The sequence below is a fragment of the Clarias gariepinus genome, chromosome 2, assembly GCF_024256425.1.
Source record: "Clarias gariepinus isolate MV-2021 ecotype Netherlands chromosome 2, CGAR_prim_01v2, whole genome shotgun sequence".
NCBI lineage: Eukaryota > Metazoa > Chordata > Actinopteri > Siluriformes > Clariidae > Clarias > Clarias gariepinus.
In genome coordinates, this window is record NC_071101.1 from 38,970,184 (window position 1) to 38,997,295 (window position 27,112).

At 37.7% G+C, this 27,112-nt stretch overlaps 1 protein-coding gene across 1 annotated transcript in view; it reads left to right on the plus strand.

Moving 5' to 3' along the window:
- Nucleotides 1-27,112, plus strand: part of usta (uronyl 2-sulfotransferase a) — a 67,647-nt gene that overhangs the window by 29,336 nt on the left and 11,199 nt on the right. Inside the window, exons 2-5 of the mRNA XM_053479571.1 lie at nt 10,271-10,314; nt 18,018-18,173; nt 22,236-22,315; nt 22,404-22,557. Coding sequence (XP_053335546.1) covers nt 10,271-10,314; nt 18,018-18,173; nt 22,236-22,315; nt 22,404-22,557 — 434 coding nt within the window. The remainder of the gene's footprint in view (nt 1-10,270; nt 10,315-18,017; nt 18,174-22,235; nt 22,316-22,403; nt 22,558-27,112) is intronic.

The window sequence follows — 27,112 nt, forward strand, 5'->3', positions numbered from 1 at the left end:
CTTTCTATGACTGAGGCTGAACCACCTGGTAGAGGCAATCAGAATCTCTTTTAAATAGTAATCTTTTAACTAATCTTAGGCATTGAGTTTGATTCATTAACTACTTTGAGCTGTTTGAAGGTGTCTGAGCCATTTCTGCACTAGCTTTAAGATTCCATTTTAAAATCTATTGTAAGCAAAAAAAAAAAAAACATGTGATATTTATAACATCCCTGGTTTTGTTTCTAATTTGCATAGCTTTTAGGTTTATTATTATTATTATTATTATTATATATATCACAACTTATTCATCTTTTATTTCAATGCTAAGACTTAGCCGAGATGATGTACAACTCTTTGGCCGACTCTCCTTGTCTTTTCCATGTGCTGTATAAATATATGTGATGTGACGTGACTTGACTTGACTTCTTGGCTTTACACCTGATGCCATGAAACGTACCACGAGCCAAATTCCACAAAACAGCACCCAAGCAACGCTGATTCCCGCTTGGTATTTAACACTAAGGCACTTCACTTGTCCCGTCTGTTTCAGTTTGCACACAGACTGCTGGGGGATTGCTTTGCTTTCGCCACACTGACTCCGAAGTCATATTTTCGATATATATTTTAGTTTAAGGTGATAGGTGGTGACTAGTGCAGTTCCTCTATAATCCTGCAGGGGATTGCAGGACACTCTTCACCCCTGCTCAGGCAGTATGGTGAACCGGAGTTTGGTGATTTCCATCCGTAGAGAACATTCGGATGGTCTGCAAGTTTAAATTGTTTGATATATATATATATATATATATATATATATATATATATATATATATATATATAATGTATTTATTTATTTGTAAATTTTTTCTGTTTATGACATGCGAAGCCAATAGTGGTTCTAATGACACTTAGATGAAGTACAGGTGCTGGATTGTGTGAGAAGCACTTCTTTCTTGATCAAAAAAAAAGAACCAACTAAACATGATGTTTCCGCTGTTTTTCCCCTCTTTCCTCATCTTCCTTACTGTGTAAGGGTTCGAGTGTACCAGATTTGTATCGTTACACAATATTTTTTGAAGAATCAGAGAGTTGTTGTGGAAACAACTTACCACGAGCTCATCTTTATTGTGGGTAACCTCCCTGAAAAGGATTAATCCTACAGTATTAATGAAACCATGTGTGTTACTGTTAAAGGCTTGTTGAGACAGAAATAATACTTTTAAAATACTTTAGAGTTTAATAATGAATCCAATATGATTGCATTTGTGTGTGTGTGTGTGTTGGCGTTCCAGGGCCTAGTTGCATAAAGGAGAATCCTCGAGGGCTTCCACCTCTTCATTCTTCTTCTTCTCTGACACTTGTTTTATACCTTTTCCTTCTGTGTTTGTGTGTGTTTATGCAATAGCTTACTGATGATGATAACAGGTTCAAGATGGAGAAAGCAGATCGGCTCCCAGAGTCTGAGGAAAACACGCTGACCATATATTAAAGCACATAACGTTGGACAAGGTGTATGTTTTTTGCAGGTTGAAACTACATGTGGAATTGCATACAGGTGTGTGTGTGTGTGTGTTTCCTTTGTTTGAAGTGTATTAGAGCTCTCTTCAATTGTAAACACATTTTTTTTGTAATGTGTAATGTTTTGTGGGGTAATATGGGAGATGCGATAAAGAAAGCAGAGCCTAATCAGAACATAAGCAGAACATTATCAGAACTCAAGAAGTACATGACTAAAAAGTAAGTAGAAGAGAGCAGAACACAACAAGAATGTAAACGGAACATAAGCAGAAGGTAAGCAGTGCATAATAAGAAAGTAAGAGGAACATATGAAGAACTTAAGCAAGAAAAAAAGCACAATGTAAGCAGAATAAACATAATCAGAAGGTAAGAGGAACATGCGCAGAATGTAAGAAGAAGGAAAGCAGAAGGTGAGCAGTGCATAATCAGAAAGTAAAAGGAGCATGGGCAAAACAAAGAGAGCATGTAACTTAAGCAAGAAGTAAGAAGAACATAGGCACAGCGTAAGCAGAATGTAAGCAGAACATAATCACAACGTAAGAGGAACATAAGCAGAATGTAAGAAGACGTAAGCGGAACATAAGCAGAATGTATGAAGAATTTAAGCAGAACATCATCAGAATGTTAGAGGAATGTGAGCAGAACATAAACTTAGTGGTAAACAGTACATGATAAGAAAAATAAGTGGAACGTACAAACTAAAAGAAGACCTAAGAAGAATAAAAAAAGGTAAGGTAAGAAGGTAAGCAAAAGATTATCAGAAAGTGGGAGGAACATATGAAGAACAGTAGTAAAACATAAGCAGAATGTAAGTACGTAATCAGAAAGAAAGAGAAACATTAGCAGAACATAAGCATAAGGTAAGCAGCACATGAAAAAAACCTAAGAGAAACGTAAGCAGAACATATGAACTTAAGCAAGACCTAAAAAGGACAAGAGCAGAACATTATTACCGATGGCATGGAGGCATAAGTTATACATTTGCATAATATGTAAGTGGAGCCTGAAAAATTCAAGGGAGTGCGTAAAACATCTGTGAATACACAACTTTCCCTACAGTAATATTGATGCTCGGCTTAAATATCAAAAGTGAAACTTAAAAAAAAAAAAGATTCCTGTAACCAGAGAGTTCGGGGGAGACTTATTCAGTGTGTCACCATGTTTGTAGTAACAGTCAGAATTCCTTTGCCTGGCCTCACCGCACACACTCACACATGCACGCAGAGGAAGCGCAGATCCCAGATCAGTCCAAAGCATTGTAATACAGTACATACAGACTCCCCGCATCTGTTCTGGCTTCTTTCTTCTTCTCCGATGTGTTTCTGATCGGTTCTGTCATGTTCTTTATCCATCTTCTCTGTCTGTTTTTGTTACTTTCTTCCACTCAGTTTCAGTTTTACGGAGCATGAAACTCCCTTTTTTCTGATTCTTTAAGCTTGGATCTGAGTTATACTGTATATATCACTCATTCTGGGAATGTCCGGATGCTACAAGTTAAAGATGTAAAGATGCATTGTGAGTACAAAACTGGGTCATCACCTCATGGTGCTTTAAAACATGCAACTCAGACGACAATACATCACTCATGGGCATGATCGTGTCATTGACATTACTAAATGGGCCCAGGAATACTTCCAGAAACCACTGTTTGTAAACACAATCCACTGTGCCTTCTGCAGACACCAACTAAAGCTCTATCATGCAAAAGGAAGCCATACGTGAACATGGTCCAGAAAAGCATCTCATGAACAGAAATCAGCCCTGAAACTGCACAGTTGAAGATAGAAAAAAAAAATAGAAAAAAACTACAGTTTATAAATGAAAGTACAGAATAGTAGGCTATGCTACTGCATCATCGAGTCTATGGTATGTTCTATTTACCAAGCAGTGTTGGTGTGGTGTGGGTTAGTAGCTAGCTAGTCAAATCTAACTAAAATAGCAATGTTTTATGTTAATCCAAAATAAATACACAAACTATCATATTAACTATTACACTAAAATAGTGCAGTGGAAAATGCTGACCTCACTACTGTATGTGGTGTACAGTACTGGTTTAGCTCTAAACCATAACCATGGAGATTTCAAAACACACATTGTTTGCAAAAAATTCTATTTGTTACTGCTTTTCTTTATGTATCTATAATTTAGTTGCTTTTTCCTTTTTTCTTTTTTTTCTTTAATGCAGTGTTTCAATAAAATTCTCATAAAACAAGTAGACAGATTTGAGCTCGATTTCCTGATTTGAGCTCGTTTTGGGCTCTGAGCTTTTTAACGGTAAAGCTTCTATAAAAACATATTTCCATTACTTCCAAAAAAAAAAAAAAAGAAAAGCCTTTGCTACCACATTTGGCACACAGTTCGAGAAGCAAACCCATAGAATAACAAATCGGGGTGGAGACATTAACCTGCACTTTACACATCATTACACTGGTGATTTAGACCCGTTGGGTTTAATGTTGGGCAGCTGCTCCACACTAAATCAAAGAGTTTGGTGATATTGGACCGCATGATTCCTGAAATACTCATATAAGCACATATATGTTGGGAAAAAGTAAAAATATACAGCACACACCCAGTTTAATCTGCTGGTGCAGGTGCATGTGTGTGGGGGTGACGTGCTCATTCACTGGTTCTGTACAAAGGATCTGGCAACCACGTGCAGCTTAAACAAACACACTGCCTTTGCTGGCTGTTGGGTTTGTTTCTAAATCTGCTCTTAGTTCTGTTTTTAGTGTGTATTTGTCTTCTTAGAATGAATGACAGGTTCTTGGAGAAGGATGGTGCGCAAGTGAAACATTTTACATGGGTAGACGATGTTCTTGAATGTTTGGGTTATTTTGTTTTGTTTATTTATTTATTTTTGAATTGAATATAGCATTTTATTATTTTATTACAATGGTGATTCTGCTAGATCTAAAAGCTAGGATTATCATTAAGCTTCATTTAACTAATTCTTTATCAGGGGTGTCAGTTTCCAGTAAATTTAATATAAAAAAAATATATATATGTTTGCTTGGGGTTTCCTCAGGGTTCTTCGGTTTCCTCCTACTGTGTAAAAAGGTGCATGTTTGCGCACATTTTTTTTTTTTTTTTAATATATACCTTTGAATGCACTTTGGACCCACCATTACCCTCACTAGGATGTTGGCACCCCTTTACAAGCTATTTGAATGCAGCATATAGAGGGGAAACAGGGAATTCTAGGCCTGATGGAGGATAAATTCAAATCCCCCCCAAAAAATCCTTTTTGTTTTTAAAAAGGATTTCGTTTTATGTTTATATTTAAATAGATTATTTATCTATCTATCTAGACTCAGTGATAGTCTGCATTTTGTCTATCTATCTATCTATCTATCTATCTATCTATCTATCCATCTATCTACTGTACATGTACGTGTAGCGTCCCACTTTAACTCATTATGGAGGGTTAAATCATTTGCAATCTGTAGTAAGGGAATGATCTTAGAAACACCACATCATCTCCAGCCAGTAGAAGTGTACTTCTTCCTTTGGGGAATGTGTGAGATAAGTGTTTCTCAAGCACAAATACGGCTCCAAAATATGACTCATGTAGATACTTGTTTGTGTGTGTGTGTTTGTTTTTAGCATTTTTTCAAAGTAATTTATGATTTGTTGAACTTCAGGACTCATGAATCATGAATCTTTTCTGCCACATCGATCTTTTATTCCGCATTCCCTCTCCAGAATGCCGTTGTAACGGAGCGTCTGTGTTTTTATTTGACCTGCTCTCTGGTTACTGGACAGTGTTCTCTACATCACACACACTCAGACAGACACACACGGCTAAGGCGGAAAATGACGGGTCAGTCAAAAATAACTGTCGTTTTTGCACTTCCCATCACACAGCAGCCTAAACAGCGACGTTTGGCTTTCTGACCCTTCTTCGAGTATTTTTGTCTCCTCTCATCTCCAAGCCATACTTAAGCGAGTTACTAATTACATCATGTGAATTAAATATTGCAGTGCTGAAAGTCTATGCTTAGGGAAATTCCTGCACAAATTGCAGCATTCTTAGGTGAACAGGAAGCATCCAGAGGGAATTTTTACTAACTGTGGACTATTTTTTTCTCTCTACATGTTCAGCTGAAATGTGAGAAAAAAAAATCCAGTTAGTAAAAATTCCCTTAATTTACGATGACGTGTAATATTTAGAGAAAACACAAATACTCCAGATGCTGTCGTAAATTACTGATCTTGCATACTGTATGTTCTCCCTTTTTTTTGCATCAAAAATGCAGGTGGGAAAAGCTGAGGATAGGAATGGAAAACATCAGGGACCAGCCGATACGATATTATCAGCTGCCAGTTTAATTTGTATCACGATTTTACAAATATCTTGATCATATGTATATATCACAGTGAAACCTAGGATTGCGAGTAACGTGGTTTGTGAGTGTTCCGCAAGACGAGCAAAGATTTTTAATAAATTTTGACTTGAAAAACGAGCAAGTCTTGGTTTACGAGTACCGAGTATCATGTATCTTGCATGCGCTTCTTGTTTTGACGCCGAGCGTCATGTGATCACATCTGAACCAATGTATTTTTCTCACTCTTTCGCTGCGGAATAGTGGGTAATCATCTTCCCTGCTGGGTCTTAGTGCTCGTCTCTTACTGGTATAATCAACATCCGTGCACTCGTGTACTGTTTACTATAACCTTGTGACCACCTGTGTGTGTAAAACATATTTTATTTTGTGTTTGTAAGCGCATGTGTACAGCGCGTGTGCACTGAGGGGGAATATGAATATGTTTTGTTTTTTTTCCTTAGATTTTGTTTCAATTCTAAACAAACTTCACAAATAATTTGCTGCTACCACACAGGATGCTGTGCTGCCTGACAATATGTGAGTAGTTTATACCATGCTACAGTACATGCAGGATTACAGAGGAATGGCATCATTTTACCACCTTAAATGCAAAAATACATAAATTAAAAAGGCATTTGTAAATAATAGATTTTTGGATTCAGTGTGGCAATACATTAATTATCACACAAAAGGTAAAGCACTGAATTGATTTTTTAAAATTCTTTTCCGTATCTATTGGGGAATACTTGATAGAGATGTAAACATGGATACTTTAGGTCCCGGCATTCTGATTGGCTAGGAAAATGCACATCCTTAAGGGGGAAAAGAGGTGTCGAGCTCAAAACATGACTCCTTTCATTCCAGGGATTTATTTGAGCTTTTAACAGACTAATTAAAAGCACCACAGCAAAAGCACCCGTGTTAAATTAACACAGTACAGTAAGTCCCCAAAATTTGAACAAGTTCTGTTCTGATCCAAAAAGGTTGTTCATTTGTTCGTAAGTCAAACAAACATTGTCTAGGTACTAGATTACTAACACAACTGGCTACACACAATATACAGTATTACAGTACAGTGTTCTTTAGAATCGTGCTGATGGTTGAGCGATTTTGTGTTAAAAGAACGCTCATCTCCTCCACCATTTTCCCTTTTTTTTTTCATTTTTGTCTCCATCATTATTGTTGGTGCTTCTTAGCAGCACCCGCTCATCACTGCCACTTTTACTCTTGCTTCCAGACATCCAGGAAGGCATGAACAGTTGTTCGTATCTTTAAAGTAACAAGTTTGTAACTTGAATATTCGTATGTACTGTAGGGAACTCACTGTATAGTGTTTAGTTGAGTTGTTCAATCAAATGCAGATAAGAAAACACTCAGATTCTTGTTGAGCTTTTTTGTATTCTAATTTCTCAAGCTGACATGTATTTTATACGAAATTTTTATAAAATCCTTACATGACTGTCCAGGACGCTTGTGGCAGTAATAACAGGGCACTTAAACTGGCACGGACCTCACTAAAACCTGGTGTTTCGATTTTAAAATAAAAAATAGTAATAATAATAATAATATAAAATTTTTTTGAATAAGTTAAAAAAACATGCTGTTAGTAGAATTGTAGGGCTTTTTAATTTTTTTGCACTACACTGAAGGGTAAGGCTATTGACTTAGGTTTATCACCAGACAAATTGGCATCTGAGTACTAACACAAGCCCCTTTCCTGTGCCAGATCATCATCTACAGATGCCGTATGGTCTGGTTAAAGTGGGTGATTACGATAAAGCAAAAAGTCATCAGCGAACACAGAGGCATGTGTTCTCTTTGGCTGTAATCCCATTTAATCAGAGTCAGGTCTCTAATAAGATTGGTAGAGTTTCAGGCTCTGTGACAGCGAAAGGAGAAGGAGAACGTCCTGGCATGTTTCTAATGAGAATGAAATGAATTCATGCTGACACAAGCTTGAGTCTTTGTGTGTGTGGGTTTGTGTGTAGAGTAAGCGCAACCGTAACGATTTTTTCCCAGTTGAATAGAAGGGACAGACTCATGGGTGTACTGTAAATGTCCCAGGTGTGGGGAAAAAAGAAATGCCCTATCCGGACTCTGTGGAACCTGTGGTCCTAGTGTTGGGTAAATTTTCCTCAGCTTGAGATGTGAATGGGAAAGCAGAAAAGCAACTGCATTAACATGTCTGCATTTAACAGCTTAGCGCCAAAAATTAGAATAAATAAATCTAGGGTTGATTCATCTGTATTATACTTTATGCAAAAAAAATATTGTTTTGAAATCCTTATAATAACATGATTTAATTTTGACTCTAAAGCGTATTAAATTTTGCCTTCTATCTCTTGCAAAAATATTAGAAAGTACATGTTATTAAATATATCCAAAACATATACTGTAATCGAAAATAAGATGAACTACATGACCAGGTTTAGCTCCACGGTGGAAAATGAAATGTTATTTGGGAAAAATACTCATACAGCTGTTATTACCGGGTGAATGTTTTAAAATTCTCTTTAAAAAAAAAAAAAAAACCTGATGAGTGTTGCAGACAAGTGCACTTGTCTCCCTCCACATGTATAACCATGCAAGAAGGATCGTAGAACAGCAGCTTGTGTGATTGCTCTGTAGAAGAAGAATAAGAGTATGTGCAATGAAATACGGTATGTACAATGAAAATGCATATAATCACAGGCAAAAGTTTCTTGCTTTTAGTGTTCATTAAGTTCTACACGTAATAAAAGGGGTTGCAAAATGTTATTTATTGCCCCCCCCCACCCTGTTTTTTTTTTTTTGCTTATTCGATCCATAACCAAAAGTGAAATGTTTAATTCGATTTAATAGCACTAATGTTTATTTGCCTGATTTGTCTCGAGCAGCTTTATTTTTTACAGTTATTAAACCAAACCAATAAAAGTCTAGTATGCAGTGAAATACTGTATAATCTTTATTGTTAATGTTTTCAAATGTTCATCCCTTTTTTTTTTTTTTTGCAGTTATAGTTCTGCAAAATCCGGCTTGTTGTTACTGAGAAACCCAAAAGTATAACCTGTTACAAAACAGCATGACTGTTTCTTAATGATTAAACATTATATTTGTTTTAAAACAGTCACATTCATTAGACATTCACACACACATACTGTATATGTGATGGAATGTGTGATGTATAAAATGTATTATATATGTGTATTATATACATTTTATATGTATGTGTATGTATGTACAGTATTAGTGTGTGCTTGTAAGCCGATCCGAGCAATTGTTGTTAATTGTTGTTAATTGGTGATTTTTGAGGCTGGTTTAAACTTTTCCTCTTGAGTTTTGGTCTTGCGTCCCTGGGATGGCGTTCATCAGAGCCAGTTTCATCACGGAGCTTTGCAAATGCTGTTCTTGCAAGAACTGACCTCTGTGTCTTAAAATAACGACTGACTGTTGTTACTCAATGACCTAATGCCATGTGTGTTATTTTATAGTTTCAGTTTTAGTTTAAAAAAAAAAAAAAAAAGAATCCAGTATTGTTCTAGAATGTCCAAAATAAATCCAAACTTGTGTCCAAACCTTTGACTCATACAGCTGTATTAGATTTATAAAATGTAAAGTGTGTATATTCTAATATTTTATAATGATATTTTATAATTATATAATCGTCAGCCCATGCTTTTATTTTATTTTGACATATCTGCGGTTGCTGTGATGACATCACTTGACATGGTGATACAAAATCAATAGTGATACAAAACATGAATCATTATGCAGTAACCCAAAGACAAGACATTTCCACAAACATAGCCCTTACACATTGTTCTAATTTTAATGAGCGAACAGAAATATGGGATTTGTCCACAATAAAGAGTCACAGAGGAAATCCTGCAAGCTGCTCTTGTTTAAAAAGCCTCTCATGGTAAAAAAGACAAAAAGCAATCGCCAATAACTGAGTGACTGATTCACTTTCAAACCCGGTTATGTAACGAGGCAGGAAAGAAGACCCAATCTTCTACAGGATTCCCCCCCTGTCAGCTCTCATCGCCTGTGTCCAGGACACACACACACACACACACACTCTCAGAAAGTTCTAGATGTGCTGAGAACTATAACAGCTCCATGTTGCTAAAGGAGTTATGTGTTCAGGAGAAGAACAAGCTCCCTGTTTTGTTACTCGTAGCTGTCAGTCGTTAGCGTTAGCCTTCGGTGCTGAAAGTGTGTGAAGACAGATGTAGTGTGTCATGACATGCACATGCTCGCAGACCGTCCGAAAGCTTTACCAATCTGCTTTATCCATCTGGTACACTTTATTCTTTTATTGTCAGAGAACCTTTGAGTGGGATTTTGTTCCTGTGGCTCGAATACAAGCAGGAATGTTTAAGTTTATGTATATCACGTTAAACTGCTGTTTTTTCCCACTTACACGCTGTGATTGGCTAATTCCTTCCTCTTCTTGTTGTTTCTAGGACAATCCACATATATGGACGATCACAGACTCCCTGCTCCAAAGGTAAATGCTATTATGATTCCACACCCCCCCCCCCCCCTTTATTCTCATCCAGTAATCTTAACTGTTCATAATATGAGGGGTGTTCAAATTAAACCGGGACTTTTTTTATTGAAGGGGGGAGGATTTTTTCCCAGATTTTCTCCCTAATTTAGTCGTGGCTAATTTCCCCTCGTCACTAGGGGGCTCCACATTAAGGCTACTCCTACCACCCACTCAGGAGGGCCGAAGACTATCAAGTGTTTCCTCCGGACCACGTGACACCAGCCGACTGCATCTTTTCAAACAGCTCGCTCACGCACCATTGGGGGCGGCGTAACACACTCGGAGGACAGCGCTAGCCGCTCCTTCTGCTTGCGTGAGCTGATTAATGTGGGAGCACTAAGTACCTCTCATCTCTCCCCTCTGAGAGAGCTCGGCCAATCAGCTCTCTCTAGACCTCCGGCTGTGAGAGGTTACAGCATCACCCGGGAATCGAACTTGCGATCACTTTACCACTGCGCCACTCAGAGGCCCTAAACCGGGACTTTTGAATGTGCAGAATGCAGTTATAAAAGTAAAAACTCTGCTAGTTTTTGACATGTGCCCTGTATAGCCCTGGCTATTGCTTAATTCATTTCCACATGTCTTTTGCCACGCTAATGCACTTATCCCAGTGTTTCAACAAATGCTTAAATACCATCAAGGTAGAAAATTCTCAAAACAACGGAGCCATGATCGTTTCATGCCTGTGTCACGTCTGAAATGCTGGATCCCAGGAACTCCTTTAATGGCCCAAACATGTGGAAATGACCTGGAGCAATGGTCAGGGCAATGGTCACAGACGTACGGCCTTCTATAAACGTTTGCAGTGTTCAAATGTTATCCTGCAGCTAAGACTCCCATTACCGTAGTTGTAAAATGTCACTGGTTTTAAGCCATCATCCATGATAAATTTCATCACAAGTCCCAGTTTGGTTTGAACACCCGTTGTATAATGCATTCTAGTATTAATTTTTGCTTAAATTTTTAAAACTCCTGTTCATATCTTGAAATGTACAACTCTTAAGACTCTATGTTACTATCTAAGTGGTGGCAGACTTACAATACATGTATTTATTTTTTTTGTATTTGGAAATACATGTTTTATAGAACGTGTTATTGCTATTACTATTTAAAATACTGGATTTTACTGGATCACACATTTCCTGTAAAAAGAGGGCAGTTCCATTTAGCGATAAAATAAGGGATGAATCGTGTTTTTAATCGTGGTTAAAAAAAGGAGAAGGAAATGTTCTGCCTGGTCAGCACTAAAGCTGACTGCTCGCTGTTAACTGTGATTTTTTTATTAATTTCACATTTATTTCTTTAGTAAGTAACTATAAGTGGAACGTTATAATGGAACGACTGGTAACATTAGGCAAATGCACATTATGCAAATGTAAAATAAACTATAAATACATTATTTTCATAAACTACTGTAGACTGAAACACTAATATAACAGTTTGTGAAACACTGAAACGCTTATATTACTAGTGTTTCATATTTATATATATATATATATATATATACTGTGTGTGTAATTTTTGTACTTCACAATACAAAAACATCATGACCATGAAACAGTGATTTTGATCCTTCCTAATAATAATAATAATAATAATAATAAAAAATAATAATAATTAAAAAAAAAATATATATATATATATATATATATATATAGAACAGATTTACTGAGTTTCAGTCCAGCTGGACAGCAAATGTGTGCATGTATGTGTTTTTGTATGTGTGTACATCAGCTAAATGGGATACACAGGAAAGTCAGTAAAGCTATTAATCACCGTCATATGATTCTCAGCTAAATAAGTTCCCCTAAAGTCTGCAAACACTAAAACGCTGTTCAGAGGAAATCGGCTTAGAGGAAGCGAGTAAGAGACAAGAAACAGACTAAGCGTTAGTGATTGAGGGGCGCTCAGGCATGCTAAAATAATGCAGGTTTTAGTCGACAAGCCACAAGGGTAGACAAAGAAGTGCCTGTGTTTAAGAAGAACCTGTTAAGACTGCTTAATAAGAGCAGAAAACCGTGTGTGTGAAAGAGAGAGAACAGAACAAGGTTCGGTTTATACCACAGAACTGCTACATTTTGGATTCTAATTGGTCAAAATGTGCCAATTTTTAATTCTGATTATTGTTAATTCTGAATTCTACATTCTGGTTATAGAGGGTTAATTCTGGATTCTGATTGGTTAGAATTCGTGTAATCTGATTGGTCAGCAGGTATTGATTTTAAATACTGATTGGTCAGGATGTGTTGTTATTTTAAGTTCTATATAGTTATATAAGTTCTAATTGGTCAAAAGCTGTTGATTGTGGATTCCGAATGCTCAGAAGGTGTGTCTTCTCTCTGGTCAGAAGCTGTAGACTCTGGGGCTGTGGATTCTGATTGGTTAGAAGCTGTGGATTCTAAATTCTAATTGGTCAGCTTGGTTTGGTTTTAAATCCTGATCGTTCAGATGTGGACTCTTGTTTTCTCATTGGTTAGAAAGTGTTGATTCTGCATTCTGTTGGTGTGATCGGATGTTACTAGGTTATACATACTAGGTTAGGATTAGTAAATTAATATAGAATCTACAGAAATTATCAGCCGATTGTCCTTTTTTATGCTAACGGCTTATACAGGGACTGTACAGCGTAAACAATAGTACATATTACAGCATGTGCGATATGGCTGATACTGTATGTTTGTTTATTGCATTTGGAAGAAGTCTTCAGTGTCTGTGTTTTGTAACAGGACGAGGTCTTCATGTACAGGAAATCCCGGTAGGAATTAGGAGTTTCTCAGATAACAGTTGACTTTTGTAATATAATAGGGAGCAGCAGGTAACATGATTACTATGGACGTTGCACACCATTAGATACATTTTATTGACTAATATGTTTAAAATAATTGAAAAGAATTGTTTTTGTTTCATAAAAATGGTCATGGCATGCTGTTATAGGGTAATAATCAACCAGATGGCATTGTTGTAGTTTTTCTCCTTTCATAGAAATAAATATATATAAATATACAGGTATATATATAAAATGTTTTACATTTATGGAATTAAGTTTCTTTTACCACATTTTTTAAAGATAGACTGGTCCAACATTATACTATATAAGTGACACTGACGAGACTAATTTGTACCCAACTTCGGATGTGCGTTTTTGTTGTTGTTGTTTCAGACTCGATGTTTAAGGCTTATTTTTTGCTCCATAACTCAAGCCCAAATATAGCAGTGGTTTAAACTAAAAGGTGTCGTTTACCTTTAATTTGATCTAATCACACATGCTTGGGCTTTGATATGCCATTCAGGCCTGTTTTCAGCCTGGAATAATGACAGGGCAGTGCTGATCAGACAGGGGCAGACTAACCGCTTCAGGCAGGAAAGACCCAGAAATCTGCAGTGTTGTTGATGTTTACAGGATTGTATTTCATGGTTATTTTTAAACTAAGGATTCTGTTTATGTACCAAAAATGCATGTTTCATAATCCAACAACAAATTGGTTATGGTAAGTTATAGGGTAAGTATAGCACACTGTACTGTTATGAGCTGTTCATGATTAACATCAAACAAAAAAAACTAATAGTAATTAAGTAATACAATTTACTTACTTTAAAGTAATTTATTTGCATTGTTTTTAAGTTTTAATTCTGTTTAATGCCTGTTAATTGGCAGTTTAGTTATTCTAATAATGATATGTATTATAATGAACTATGGATTGATTATTATGGATAAAGGACTGACCTGTTTGTAATAAAATAATTCTTAAATACTAATAAATATTTGAATGAACGTTTTAGGTGACTTCATCGCCAGATCATTTTAGTTGTCTTGATGTTGCTGCAACATTATTTGCCAACCTTGGAATGTGGTCAGAACAAATTCGACATGTCGGCGTTGTTTGAGCGTTGTTGTGGCAACCGCCGTTGGATAACTACTGGTATTTGGTTGTGTGTAAGTCAGAACAGCGTACCAACGTGACTGAAATGACATTGTAGCTACGTTGTTTCGTAACCTTAAAAAACATTGTTTCCTCAACCTTAAAGCAATATTTCCACTAAAATTAACTGTAATAAAGCATTCTGATATGTACACAGACGTACAGTGTATTTTAACTTGTATAAAACCCAAACAAAGACCCTGTCTGACCTGAACCCAAACATTTGGCTCATTGTTTATTATGTAATTAATAGCATAAAAACCTTGGAAAATGCTGAGTTTCGAACAACAAAAATCTCAACATCTCATGTTGAAACGACAATCAAATCAATCAAATGGCGACTTTCAGTAATAAAGCTGCCGATCGAACAGCAGGTGATGATCTATCTCGTCGCAGACATACAGTAGGTGTTCCTCTCAGTTCATTACTGCTGTCAGAACTTAGTTCATTGTAATCGTGGTTTGTTTTAATCAACACCCTTCTCAAGAGTCAATCTGTAACAGAAGATGTATATAAATTAACAATTAACCTTTATGGAAAATGTATACCTTACAAACCACATCAAGTAAACTATTTACATAAGTGGGCTATTGGCAGGAGGGCATAAAACATGGCTGTGACTTCACACAGATTGTCCAAACCCAATGACCGACCCTGTTAGCTGATTTTCTTCATTGCTCACTGTATTACTTTGAATACATAAACTAACTGGAGTGCACAAATCCCACTGCAACACTCCTGCCTGCATTTTAACCTCGTGTGATTGGCAGGATGACATGCAGTAAACTATTGAATTCTATTGTAGAAGGTAGGTTTCCTGTTGAGGCTGTATAACGTGGCATTTGGTTCGCTTTGAAATGAGGTTTGATGTGATGTGACGGAAAATGCATTAGTGAAATTCGAGACGTGCAGGTCAGTATGCTGTATCATGTTTAATGGTTAAAAACTGGGATCCTTGTAACGGCAATCGGCTGTATTTTGGTTTGCGTTCGCTGTTGCTCAGATTTATAGTCGCCCGACTGACTGACCCGAGTTTCATTTGGTCAGTTAGTGTCAGGGTTACCCTTATTTTCTCTACAGTCATTCAACCTCCCCTACACCTGTTACATGACTGATACCAAGTGAAGAAGGTAAAGGCTTCCTCTGAGACCTGTGCAGCCAGCCTTTGCATTTTTATAAACTGCTGCTTTTCTTTTAACGTTGCTTTAACTGAAAATGGAGAGGGAGTATGCACCGCCAACCCCGAGACCCCTGGAACGCTTTGCTCCCTTGGACTTTTCTTCAGGTACATGAACCAGTCTGGTGGTGATTGGCCCGGACGCTTTTCTGTTGTGCCACGTAAGAGCCCGAAGTTATTTTAAATACATAATTGTTCCCTAGGATCACCGTATGACTGTAAGGTCAATTTCTTTTTGTGTGAAATGTGCATAGTAACTGTCCAAAAGCTAAGCCCTCAGTAGTATTGAGTGATGAGGGGGTTTGCCCTGTTTGTGTTTATAAGTAATTTTGCCAAGGGCTGTTATCAACAACGCTCCTATTGAGGCAGTACTAAAGAGCAGACTGCCTTTTACACATGTGGCACTCAGACACATACACACATCACCCCCCATACACACACACAATCAAGGCCAGACCACACACACACACACACACAAGCCCCACCTAATCATACACACTGCTCAGCCTGAGGCATACCTTTGGACAATGCTCGTGTTAACGCTCAGGTTGTGAACGTCCTTCTCAGCCAATCCTGTGTTGAATAAAAAAAAAACAAAGGTTAATGCATCACAGCTGGTGGAGAACCTGCTCCCGTCTTACACATGCCCTGGCCAGCAAGTATGCAGATGTTTACAGACTTAACAAGATCCACTCTTTCCAACAGGTCATGCTTCCAGGTTACAAGCTCTCCCAAACACAGATTTTCACACATCAAGAATTTACAGTGTGTGTTAAGCGTGTAAATTCCACAAGCTCTCTGCTACAAATGGAACAACTTGGCATCAGGCTTGCGTCGAAACAAACCCGTAAAATTGAAATTATACCCCTAATTTGTCTCAGACGCTTGTTTATCAAACTATCATATGATGTGTGTTTTACACTTTGTAGCCCCCCAATAATACTAATTTTACATATACGATATATCCGACTTATAGTTATCCATAATGTGTAGTTTAAAATGAATAAACTTCCCCAGGCTGAGGGAGAGGACGGGTTTTTATTCTGTCCACTGACTGCCGGCGTCTCATACACATCACTGTGTCTTAGAAGTCCAATTCTGTAATATGTCTCTCCCACTGATTTTACTTTTACCTTCATTCGACAGTCAGATTGCAGCATTTTACACAATAATCAGTGCGCCGTCATAACAAATCTTGACATGTATTTTCATCTGTAGATTTATATTGTTTTATGGATCTTTTGGCTCTTTGCAAACGGTGCTCACAGATTACGACTTGGTTTTCTAATTACGATAGACCAGATCTTAGACTATAGGATAGCATGCACGTTCGCGTGAGTATTTGTTTCGTGCTCAAGTGTGTGGTGAGAAAATGTGTACAGTACGTGTGTGTGACCAGATTTGTGCTTGTAGTGGAAAATAAACCATTGCGAAATTGGCTAGGCTGAAACTTCTTAGCTAATGATGATGATGCTAAACTCAGAAACCCATTTCCTAAAGTTTCAGCTATGAAATTTGTTTTTTTTTTTACTTTGCATTGAACCTAAAAGACATTAGTGAGATTTGAGGAGTGTGTCACAGCTTTGCGTTGATGTTTATTTATTTCGCTTTGCCAGATTTGCGAACTAGCCCTACAGTATTTTGTTTCTTAGTGCCGTTGTCCTTAATTGTGGCTGATAAGAATCAGACTTCCAACAAAAACATCTCGCGGCTCTCAAGCAAAAAAACAAAAAAACAACCCAGTGTTAAATCTTTAACATTCAGCGTTGAGACTTGATTAATAATCCTCTAAGAGAGAAGTGAAGGAAAGTGGAAGCGACAGCTGCATGAGGACAACGTACCCTGTGTGTGTGTGTGTGTGTGTGTGTTAGAGGTTTTGGTTTACTTAAGTCCTGTTTGATATTTTGGTAAAGTGCGGAAACACACACACACACACACACACACACACAGAATTCTTAAAAACTAGAAGGTTAGTGGTGAACCATCATCTTCGAGGAACAAATGTGATTAAAAATGTTTTTTTGAATATACTTGATCAACAATCACTTAAACGTGTAATGAAATCTAATTAGAAGAAGTCATACTGTAGCTGTTTAATAGTGGAAGTACTCTGTGCGAAGATAACCCACGGGATGGGGGTTAAACAGCTTTTTCATATAAAACGCCCACTGTGGTGGAGTATTAATTAAAGGTCATGTGGTCCGATGAGTCCAGATGGACCCTGTTCCAGCGTGATTGACGCATCAGGGTAGGAAGAGAGGCGGATGAAACGATGCACCCATCATGCCTAGTGCCTGCTGTACAAGCCTGGTCAGGTCTGGGTTCAGCAACAGTCCCATCTTTCACACTTGCATGGTTGCAAAAGTTGCATGGTTGCAGCGTGTCGCCGTAAAAGTTTGTTTTTTAATTATTCTACATCGTTTAATACAATTTAAGGTGAAGATATAAGAGGGGGTTGGGCGCGCAAGACTTTTTCACAGTACATTTTAATACATGTCTACCTACTGCTTCTGCTTCGTTTACACTGGCTTAAGTATGTGTTTGTGTGTGTGTGTGTTTTGCAGGTGCTGCCGTTCCCCAGTCAGGTGATCTATAATCGAGTAGGGAAGTGTGGCAGTCGCACTGTGGTGCTGCTCCTCAGGATTCTGGCAGAGAGGCACCAGTTTAATCTGGTCTCATCTGACATTCACAACAAAACTAGACTCACCAAGCATGAGCAGGTCAGTGCACGCACACACACACACACACACACACACACAGCCCTGTTTCATTGCTACAACTAAGGGAAAAAATCACTTGTAAGGAAACACAGCCCTTCCGAGGAAACGTTTTTGCTGTGGGGAAACGTTTTCATCGTCAGTAAACATTTTGATTATAGGAACGCATTTCCATTGTGGGGAAACATTTCTGTTGTGATGAAATTCTACTGAAAAAAAATTGTCCTAAGATAACATTTCCCTTATGAGGAAGCCTTTCCATTGTGAGAATCTTTTTTGTTATGAAAAACAGGAAATGTCCGTTTTTTAGGAAATATGTCACGTTTTCAGGTAAAGGAACATGTCCATTTTAAGAAGGCCGGTCCAGGAACAGCTAGGGGACATTTCCATTTTTTTTCATATGAATGTTTGTCAGAAAATTCTTTCAGGAAAAGGAAACGTCCATTTTTTCTGGAAGTAAATTTTTAAGAGAGCATGTACAGGAAAGGGGGGACAAATGTCCAAAACATGTTGTGATGAAAAGGAACCATGTCCATTTCTACGCATACATGTCCTTTCCTTACAACGGACATGTTTACTGGAACCGAGAAATAGTTTTATTCTGAGAAAGCATTTTTACTGTAAGAAAAAGATCTAATCGATTAAAAAAAAAAAACATTTTTTTAGAAAAAAAATCAGTTATGAGGAAGCATTTCTATTGTGATCGAGTGTTTTTTATGTGAGGAAAAAAACATGTTGTTTTCGGGAAAGTCTACTATGACCAAAACCTTTACATTCTTTTTTTTTTTTTTTTACATTTTTATATCCATAACCATTTTAAAACAACAGAAAACCAATAGTTGTGGTTTGCCAAAATCTAGTTTTTATCAAAATTCTAGTGTTGCAATTAAATTGCGCTGATTTTGGATTAATTAACTGTCTCTTGTTGCCATAAGGAAACTAAAGGCCTTAACCATAGAACATGTCTCTAGCAATGAAGCGCAACCGAATAGTACTTACAGAGGTGGAAAAACACACACTTTTCTTCATGGTGAAAAGAAAAGAAAACTTCCTTTCATTCATTTTGGATGAAACTCAAGCCACTGCACCATCATGAACAACTGTGTGTGTGTGTGTGTGTGTGTGTGTGTGTGTGTACTCAGTCTTGAAAAGTCTCACATGCAGCATTTTAATGCAGTTAAACTCAGCTTCCCGCTGTCAGATGGAACGGGAGAGAGGGAGAGGTTTTCAAAAGAAGGAAGTATACTCTAAAGTTGACTTTAATGTTTTAAAGTGAACCTTTAAAACATTAACAACCTTTAAAACATGACCACAAGAGAACCGAACTGAAGACACGACTCAAAGTTATTGCCCTAATCGTTCTAATAGAAGCGGGGTGGAAAAAGATGGTCTTAGTGGTGACACGGCAAGAAGGTGAAGAGTCCGTTAGGGTACCAGCAGAAGAGGTCCCGGAGGTCATCAGACTTTAACCTAACTTTTTGACCTGGTTTTATTTATGATAGCACCCACATGATTGATGGGATGACTTTAGCTTCCTCTTGGCCTTGTAGGAATGCAAAAAAAATAAAATAAATAAACACACAATATATATACAGTATAGTGATATATAGTCGCTTGGAAAGAATTTGGTCTCCAGTTACTTACAATGCTCTAAAATGGGTGGAGTATGTTTGTGTGAAAGCTGTAATTCCCATATGGTTCACATGATATGGACGCACATACAGGCTAATTAAAGCTAATTCTGTGCTTTAAACCCATAGTTACTGTATTGTGCTGGAGTAAAGAGACCACTGGGCTAAATATATTTCAATTCTTTTATATACAGCACATGTTATTTAAAAAATATATATATTACAGGAGGTGTGGTTAGGGAGCAAATTTTAGCATCGCTTAAGTTAAAGTTCTAGTGACAGACACTGGAAACACCTCGTTGATGGAGGATTCAGAGGAGAATATGGCTGAAAAATAGGACACAGAACCTACAGAAAGGATCTCAGAAGGCGCAACACTAATTATAAGGATTGTTTTTCACTCTTAAAAAGGAACCTTAGGGCTACATGGGTTCCCCTGAAACTGCTTCGGTAAAATATGTGTTTGCAAGTTTAACAAATGTTTGTTTCAAATTAAATATCAATCATTGAGTCTGATTAAGATTTGGGTTCCTTTTAGACTCATCACATTGTGTGTATCGAAATGCTCTTATTTCACTATTAAACATAGCTATGATTTTTACAGTTGATGATTTTTAACCATGCAACACAAGTGTTTAAGTGATCTCAATTCATGATTTGTTTCAGATCGCATTAATTCCACAAACTTGACGGTTCAGCACTATCCTTCCTGGTTTTAAGAATGTGTTGAAGGATTCTTAACCCAGTTCCCATCATTTCAAATCTCCTTAGTTGTTTTCTTTGCTTGGTGCAACCCAGTAATTTGACCCTTTCTGAAAAGCGACTTTTAAAACATTTTCTTTGGCCAGGCAGTGTATAATTATAATATTGAGTAATTGCCCAAAAAAGTCTTCGTGTTTACATAAAACTGTCAGTTAAAATGTACTCGTGCTAATAAGAAACCCTCAATGTCATGAATCTGAATACAGACTTATTGATGTCGAACAAGAGCGTAATATATCAACCTGAGCCCAACAGATATATATATAGGAGTTGACATCAGGACCTGAGCAGACCTGTACGTGCCATTAAGTTTGTACAACAATTTCCACCCCTGAAATACTGTTTGTAGGAACAAACAGGCTCATTTCATAGCCCTGAGCCGTTCCTCGTGTTATGGTCAGTTCAAAGGTTTCACAGCTGAAGAACATCAGACAGAAGAAAGCTGTGTGGGGAATTTTAACGACTTGCTTCCATGAGCGTCACAGAGATACAGACACACAGTTCTTAACTTTATACTACTGTATCATAGTCTTCCAGCTCGGCATTCACCACGTAAAAGTGTAGGTATTCAGATTCACATTCTTTTCCAGGCCTAATGTGAACACCAGACTCGCTTTGACCTTTGAACTTTGGCCTGTGCATTACTAAAGCACTGAGTTAGTCACCCGACACTTTTAAAACTTTTCTCCTCTCTTCTAGAAAATTGAGCTATTTGATCATTCTCTCTCTCTCTCTCGCTCACGCGCACGCACACACACGTGCACAAATTTGCAATGCATGCACCGAAATCTAAGACTAGTCTTAACCTCAGGAACCAAAAATAAATATTTCTTCTTTTTTTTTTCTTTTAGTGCAATAAAAAAAAAAGTCTACACAAAGGGAAACCTGTCAACCTTAAGATATTAAACATGTCCACACACACACATATACCCATGCATGCTTGTGAAAGTGTCAGTGTAGCCACAGGTGTACAGGAAATATCATCATGCAGATGATGTCATTACCTGTGCTCACAAAGATTGCTTGTGTGGTTTGGCTGCTTCACAGGTATGAAAGAGGAGAGAGAGAAAGAAAGATTGACCTCTAAACTTAATTACTCTTATAATAACACATATTACAACCATATGCGAAAGCCTTTTTTTTCTATGACTGTTTAACTTGACGTACAGCACATAGAGCTATAGAGGGGGGTTATGGTTAAAGCATTCAAATTTTTAATCAAAACCTTCTAATTGAACCCGTCAGACATTGAACATGGAAGTGTGTGTGAGATTTTTATTTTTATTTTTAATGAGACCTGAAAGATCCTGACTTGCATGTCACATTTTTGGAGAACCGTTTGCTCTTCATACAGTACATTAGACTTGTGTTGATTAAGTAGTGATGTATGTGAAAGTACTTATTACTGTACGTTACTGAGGAGTTTTCCACTAGAACTGGCTATTTAAGTTAAGTTGAGGTGTCATTTAAATCATGTAAGATTAAGTAACGCATCCGTCATGGCAGCTGCCGAGGCTCTAAATGTTTCGTCGTGCTCCTTGTTTGTGTTGGAACCGGAGTTTGGAACGAGCGCTGCTCAGGCTGTACCCCGCCGGGTTATTCAAAAATCATAAATGGCGGATTAAAAAACAAACTGTCAACATCATGCGCGTTCTGTTTTCGTGTCCATCAGGTGGAGTTGATGAAAAACATCAGCACGATGCCGCAGCCCTTCCTGTACACCAGGCACGTTCACTTCCTCAACTTCAGCAGGTGAGCCAGAGAGTTCTTCATACTGACTGCCGAGGTGTTCCATTCCAACGGCTACTGTATAATCTACAGACTCTGGGATGTTCCTCAGGTTCAGGATGGAGCAGCCTGTCTACATTAACATCATCAGAGACCCCATCAACCGCTTCCTGTCCAACTACTTTTTCCGCCGCTTCGGGGACTGGAGAGGCGAGCAGAATCACTTGATCCGCACGCCTCGGATGAAAGACGACGAGAGATACCTGGTCAGAGTCTTGTTTTTACAGTATTCCCTCCTGCTTTCTTTCTATTTGCCGTTTCCTTTTAGTCTTTTATTTATTTTCTTCTCTGTCTTTAAACGCAAAAAATCCCACGCAGGTGTGTAAGAATTTATGGGACGTTTGTTAACTCAGCTGTTTGCTGAGCTCTTACGTTGTGGAAGCCAACTGCCTCAAGCATGACTGAAGTAGAGCTATTAAGTGTTTTTTCTTCAACTAAAAGTGTTTTTTTTTAGTTATGTGCAAGAATGAGGGGTGCTGAGATCAGAGTGAAACGGGATAGTTAAGTTGAAAACCAAAATATCATGAGAAACATTATACACAATGCAAAAATCTTTTTAGTTTACAGCATCATCAGATCACTCCTCTAATCGTTTCAGCTGCACTTTAGTTTTCACATTATCGTAGTACAGGTATGGAGCATACACTGTGCATTTCAACTGGGCATCAACTATCTACTGTACATATACTGTACATTTGTGGTCACATAAGATTTTAAAATGAATGTGAAACTCCCACCAGCTTCCCGCTCACAACACGTGTATATCTCATGTCTCGTATATTTACAAGGCACTTGTGCATCTCCTGTGTGTTGTAAAATTACCTCTTCCTTTTTTTTAAACATACTGTAATTGTTTTGACCTGACATCTTTGTTTTTTTCTTTACTTATATCACAACATAGACTCTGACGTCTACGTGCTGTAATTTGCTCATAAATCTACCACAGATCTTTGGTCAGCACGCCCCGAGTGTACAACTCTCCGAAAAGCTCTGTATATTACAGTGTATTTTAGTTGACGTTTAAAGGGTCCCCCTCTCCGATGTTCCGATGATGGCCGCGCGAGTTGTAAAGGGGGGGCTTTAGATTCGCGCGAACATAGGCCAGTAACCAGTTCGTAGCATGGTAACTTCACTGCTGTAATGCGGTTTCTATATACAAATGTAAAACACTCAACAGAAACCTGGAGCTTGCAGCTGATTACATGAAGACTTGGCACGTTTTTTAATGACAGGAATGCTGCTCTGAGCCCAGATTAGTTCTTGGCTGAAGATAAAGTCTGCTCTCGTACAAAAACAAATCAACATCAGCAGTTTGTTAATTTAAGTCCTGCATAAGTCACGAGGCTTTTTTTCTTTTAAGAACCTTAATTCTAAATGAGTCATGGAGTGTTTTTTGAGGGTCTGTTTACTGTCTAATATCCAATAATAATATACTGGACAAGAAAATATGCTCTCTTTATTATAAATCTTTATTTGTCACATATGCTTTACAAACCAGTGAAATAGTTTCATTCGTATGTCACAGCTTGTTTGGAAGAGAGCACACTGTCAGCCATGATGTACTATAGTGCCCCTGGAACAGAGAGGGTTAAAGGCCCAGTAGTGTCTGCGTAGAGGGCGTGACGATCTGATCAGTAACCCACTGGAACAATATGAGTGTTTTTATATAAATAAGTGTGTGTTTTAAATGCCTTGATGTAAGAAATGTGTGGAGTTGTGAAATGTCTGTAGCCTGGGTTTACATAAATGTTTGGTCTCAACTGAACAGTATGAGATAGCAAAATTCAGAGACATTCCAGATCCACAGACCTGCTATCTAGCCAAGTTTTTTTTTTTCTCCTTTCCTTCCCATCTGCAAAACATTTAGATCACAAAAAACTGAGTGGTAATGAACTGTTAAAGCTCGAAAACAGGAAGTCCATATATTATATATTCAACACCAACCTTATCCTCCCTAGTTCATGGTTAAAAATCTGCTGTTTAGGAGTCACCGATCCAAAGACACTAAAAACTGAAAAATCTTTGTGCAGGTAAACCTTGGATTGTGAGCATAATTTGTTCTGGGAAGCGTGCTTATAATCTGAAACACTTTTAAATCAATGCAAATTCCCCCATAAGATATAATGGAAACTCTGATGATTCATTCCACAACCCAAAAATATTAATATAAAAATAATTAATACAAATTATGAAGTAAAAGTAAAACAAATTAACCTGCACTTTAGCTTTGAAAAGGAGCATGGCTGGTGTGAGAGGAGAGAAGGGGGAGGAGGGGGAGGGGGGTGCTACTGTCTCAAACGACTTTCATACGCACACTCACATACACGCATGCGCCCACACACAGACGAATGGAATCACTGCTTTCTGACTGAGAGTCACAAACTCTGGAAACTGAAATCGCTAACAAGGAAGACTTACTTTTGCCTCTTTTTAAGGATTCCGCAGAAATGTGAGGTTGCATTGTCGTTAAACAGATTCATCTCATGCACAGATGTTGACTATATGAGTGACGCACACGTGCCGACACTGAGCATGGGAGACGATTACCCACAATCCCACAGTGCGAGAGGGAGAATAACGATTGGCTCAGTTGTTTTCATGTGAAGCTCAGCAGACAAAGCGCATGCGTACGACTCGTATATCAAGTTAAAATTAATTAAAAGTTTTGCTTGTTTTGCAAAACACTAGCAGACCAACTTACTCACAATCCAAGGTTCCACTGTATTTGTAAATGTGTTTCAAGTGTGCATAGTTTCTCCTGAAAGGCTCATTACTTTTCCTTTACAGTTCACACACACACACACACACACACACACACACACACACACACACACACACACACACACACACTCTATGCTCTAACGAATAAGGCACTGTCAGGTTGATTTACTCGTCTTAGATGCAGCAACATGATGAGATCTGACTCACAATCTGGATTTGTACGGGATTTAATTATCGTAATTGGTGCACGTCTAGACTGGAATTACCCTCTTTCTAAAGTGTGTACACTCGCACACACTTACACACACAGACACACACACACAAGCCACATTTAAGGGTTTACTCACAGGTTCATTCTAAATTAAATCTAACTATAGGATTCATTGTGACCCAGATTTGTGTGTGTGTTTGGGGGGGGGATGGTGTTAATTTAGTTCTGTGAATTTTAATCTGTGTAAAGTTATTAAAGAGGGAGAAACATATTTGCTTTATTGTCAATGTGGTTTATAGTAACAATTTTAAATACCACAGGACTATTATGGAATAATCTGTACAAATCTCTATTGCATTTATTATCTAATTGTCACTGATGATAATTTCATCTAGTATAAAATATAGTTTAAATAAATTTAATTAAAAAAAATTATGTAAGAAAAATATAATTTCTTTCACCGATTTTAATACATTTATTTATTGATTTTTATTATTTGACAGGTTTCTTTATTATTGGAACAAAAAACAGACAAAGCCTGATTCAGTTTAGATGTCAGATTTTATTAACAGGAAATAAAATAACTGAGCGATCCGTCCGTGATCAGTGATGATTTCCCTGCTCTGATTAGTTGATCCAAGAGATGGCTCTGACGGTCTGTTCTTTTCCTTTGTGTGTAATAAGAAACAGCCTAAAGCGAACATGTCCAACAGTTATGGCTGGCTTTTTAAAAACTCTGGACCATTACAGATGTGAAGTTTTTTACAAATATGAGCTAGTTTTCACTAAAAGCTTCCTGAACTATGTGCTCAATGGTTACCTGTTTGCTTTGTTTGGCCTGCATCGAGCAAAGAAAAACAACTTTGAGATTTGAAATGTCGGGAAACCAGGGTTAAGAACTGTCTGACACTTTATTAAAACTTGGAAAGAATTTTTTTTTTTTTTTTTAAAGAAAAAAAGGATGGACAAAAAATGGTCTGGAGAGTGAAGTTTGTGTCAGGGTAAGAATGGAAGAGCGATGCAGCCATCATGCATAGTGTCCACTGTACATGCCTCCGGAGACAGTGTTATGATCTGGGGTGGCTTCAGTTGGTCAGGTCCAGACTCAGCAGTGTTATGTGGCAATAAAGCAATAAAGTCAGCTGATTAACTTAATTTACTGAATGACCAGGTTATTACATCTATGGAGTTTTTCCTTTTTAGATAGCCCAGTTATAATCCAGGCCTTAACTTGTGAGAAGCATGAGGATTTTTTTTTTTTTTTTTTTCGAACACAAAGTTCCTAAAGATGCAATGTAAAATTAGGTCAGCAGCAACCTCATTTCCCCCCTCGTCTGTTTCAACCACCAGTATACTAATCACTTATCACAGGCATGATCATCTGTCATCATCTGCACCTGTTCCTCACTGGTTTATGTGCCAAGTTTTTGAATGAGTCATAGGTTCCAGTTTTGCTTTACAAACCAAAAACATTAATTTGAAACTGCTCAGGTACAAGGACAAAAACTTGCCAAAAATAAGAGCCAGAAAGGTTTTTCAGGAAGCCTGAAGAACTATTCATCAAGCCTGTATTGAAAAAATAAAAAGGCCTCTTGTTGGAAGCAAAATATAAAGAAATGAGGGGGACTTTTGCACATTACTTGTGTATGGTTGTGGGCTGAAACACTACAGTGTGCTGATTCAATCTAAACTAATCGAGATTCAAACAGTGCTAAAAGAATCAGCAAGGCGATTGGGAAGTGAATATTCGGGATGGAGAATCAAAGATTCACAATCACATCAAGGCCTACAGAGCCATATTCCTGTGTTAATTTCGTCAACGGAAATAA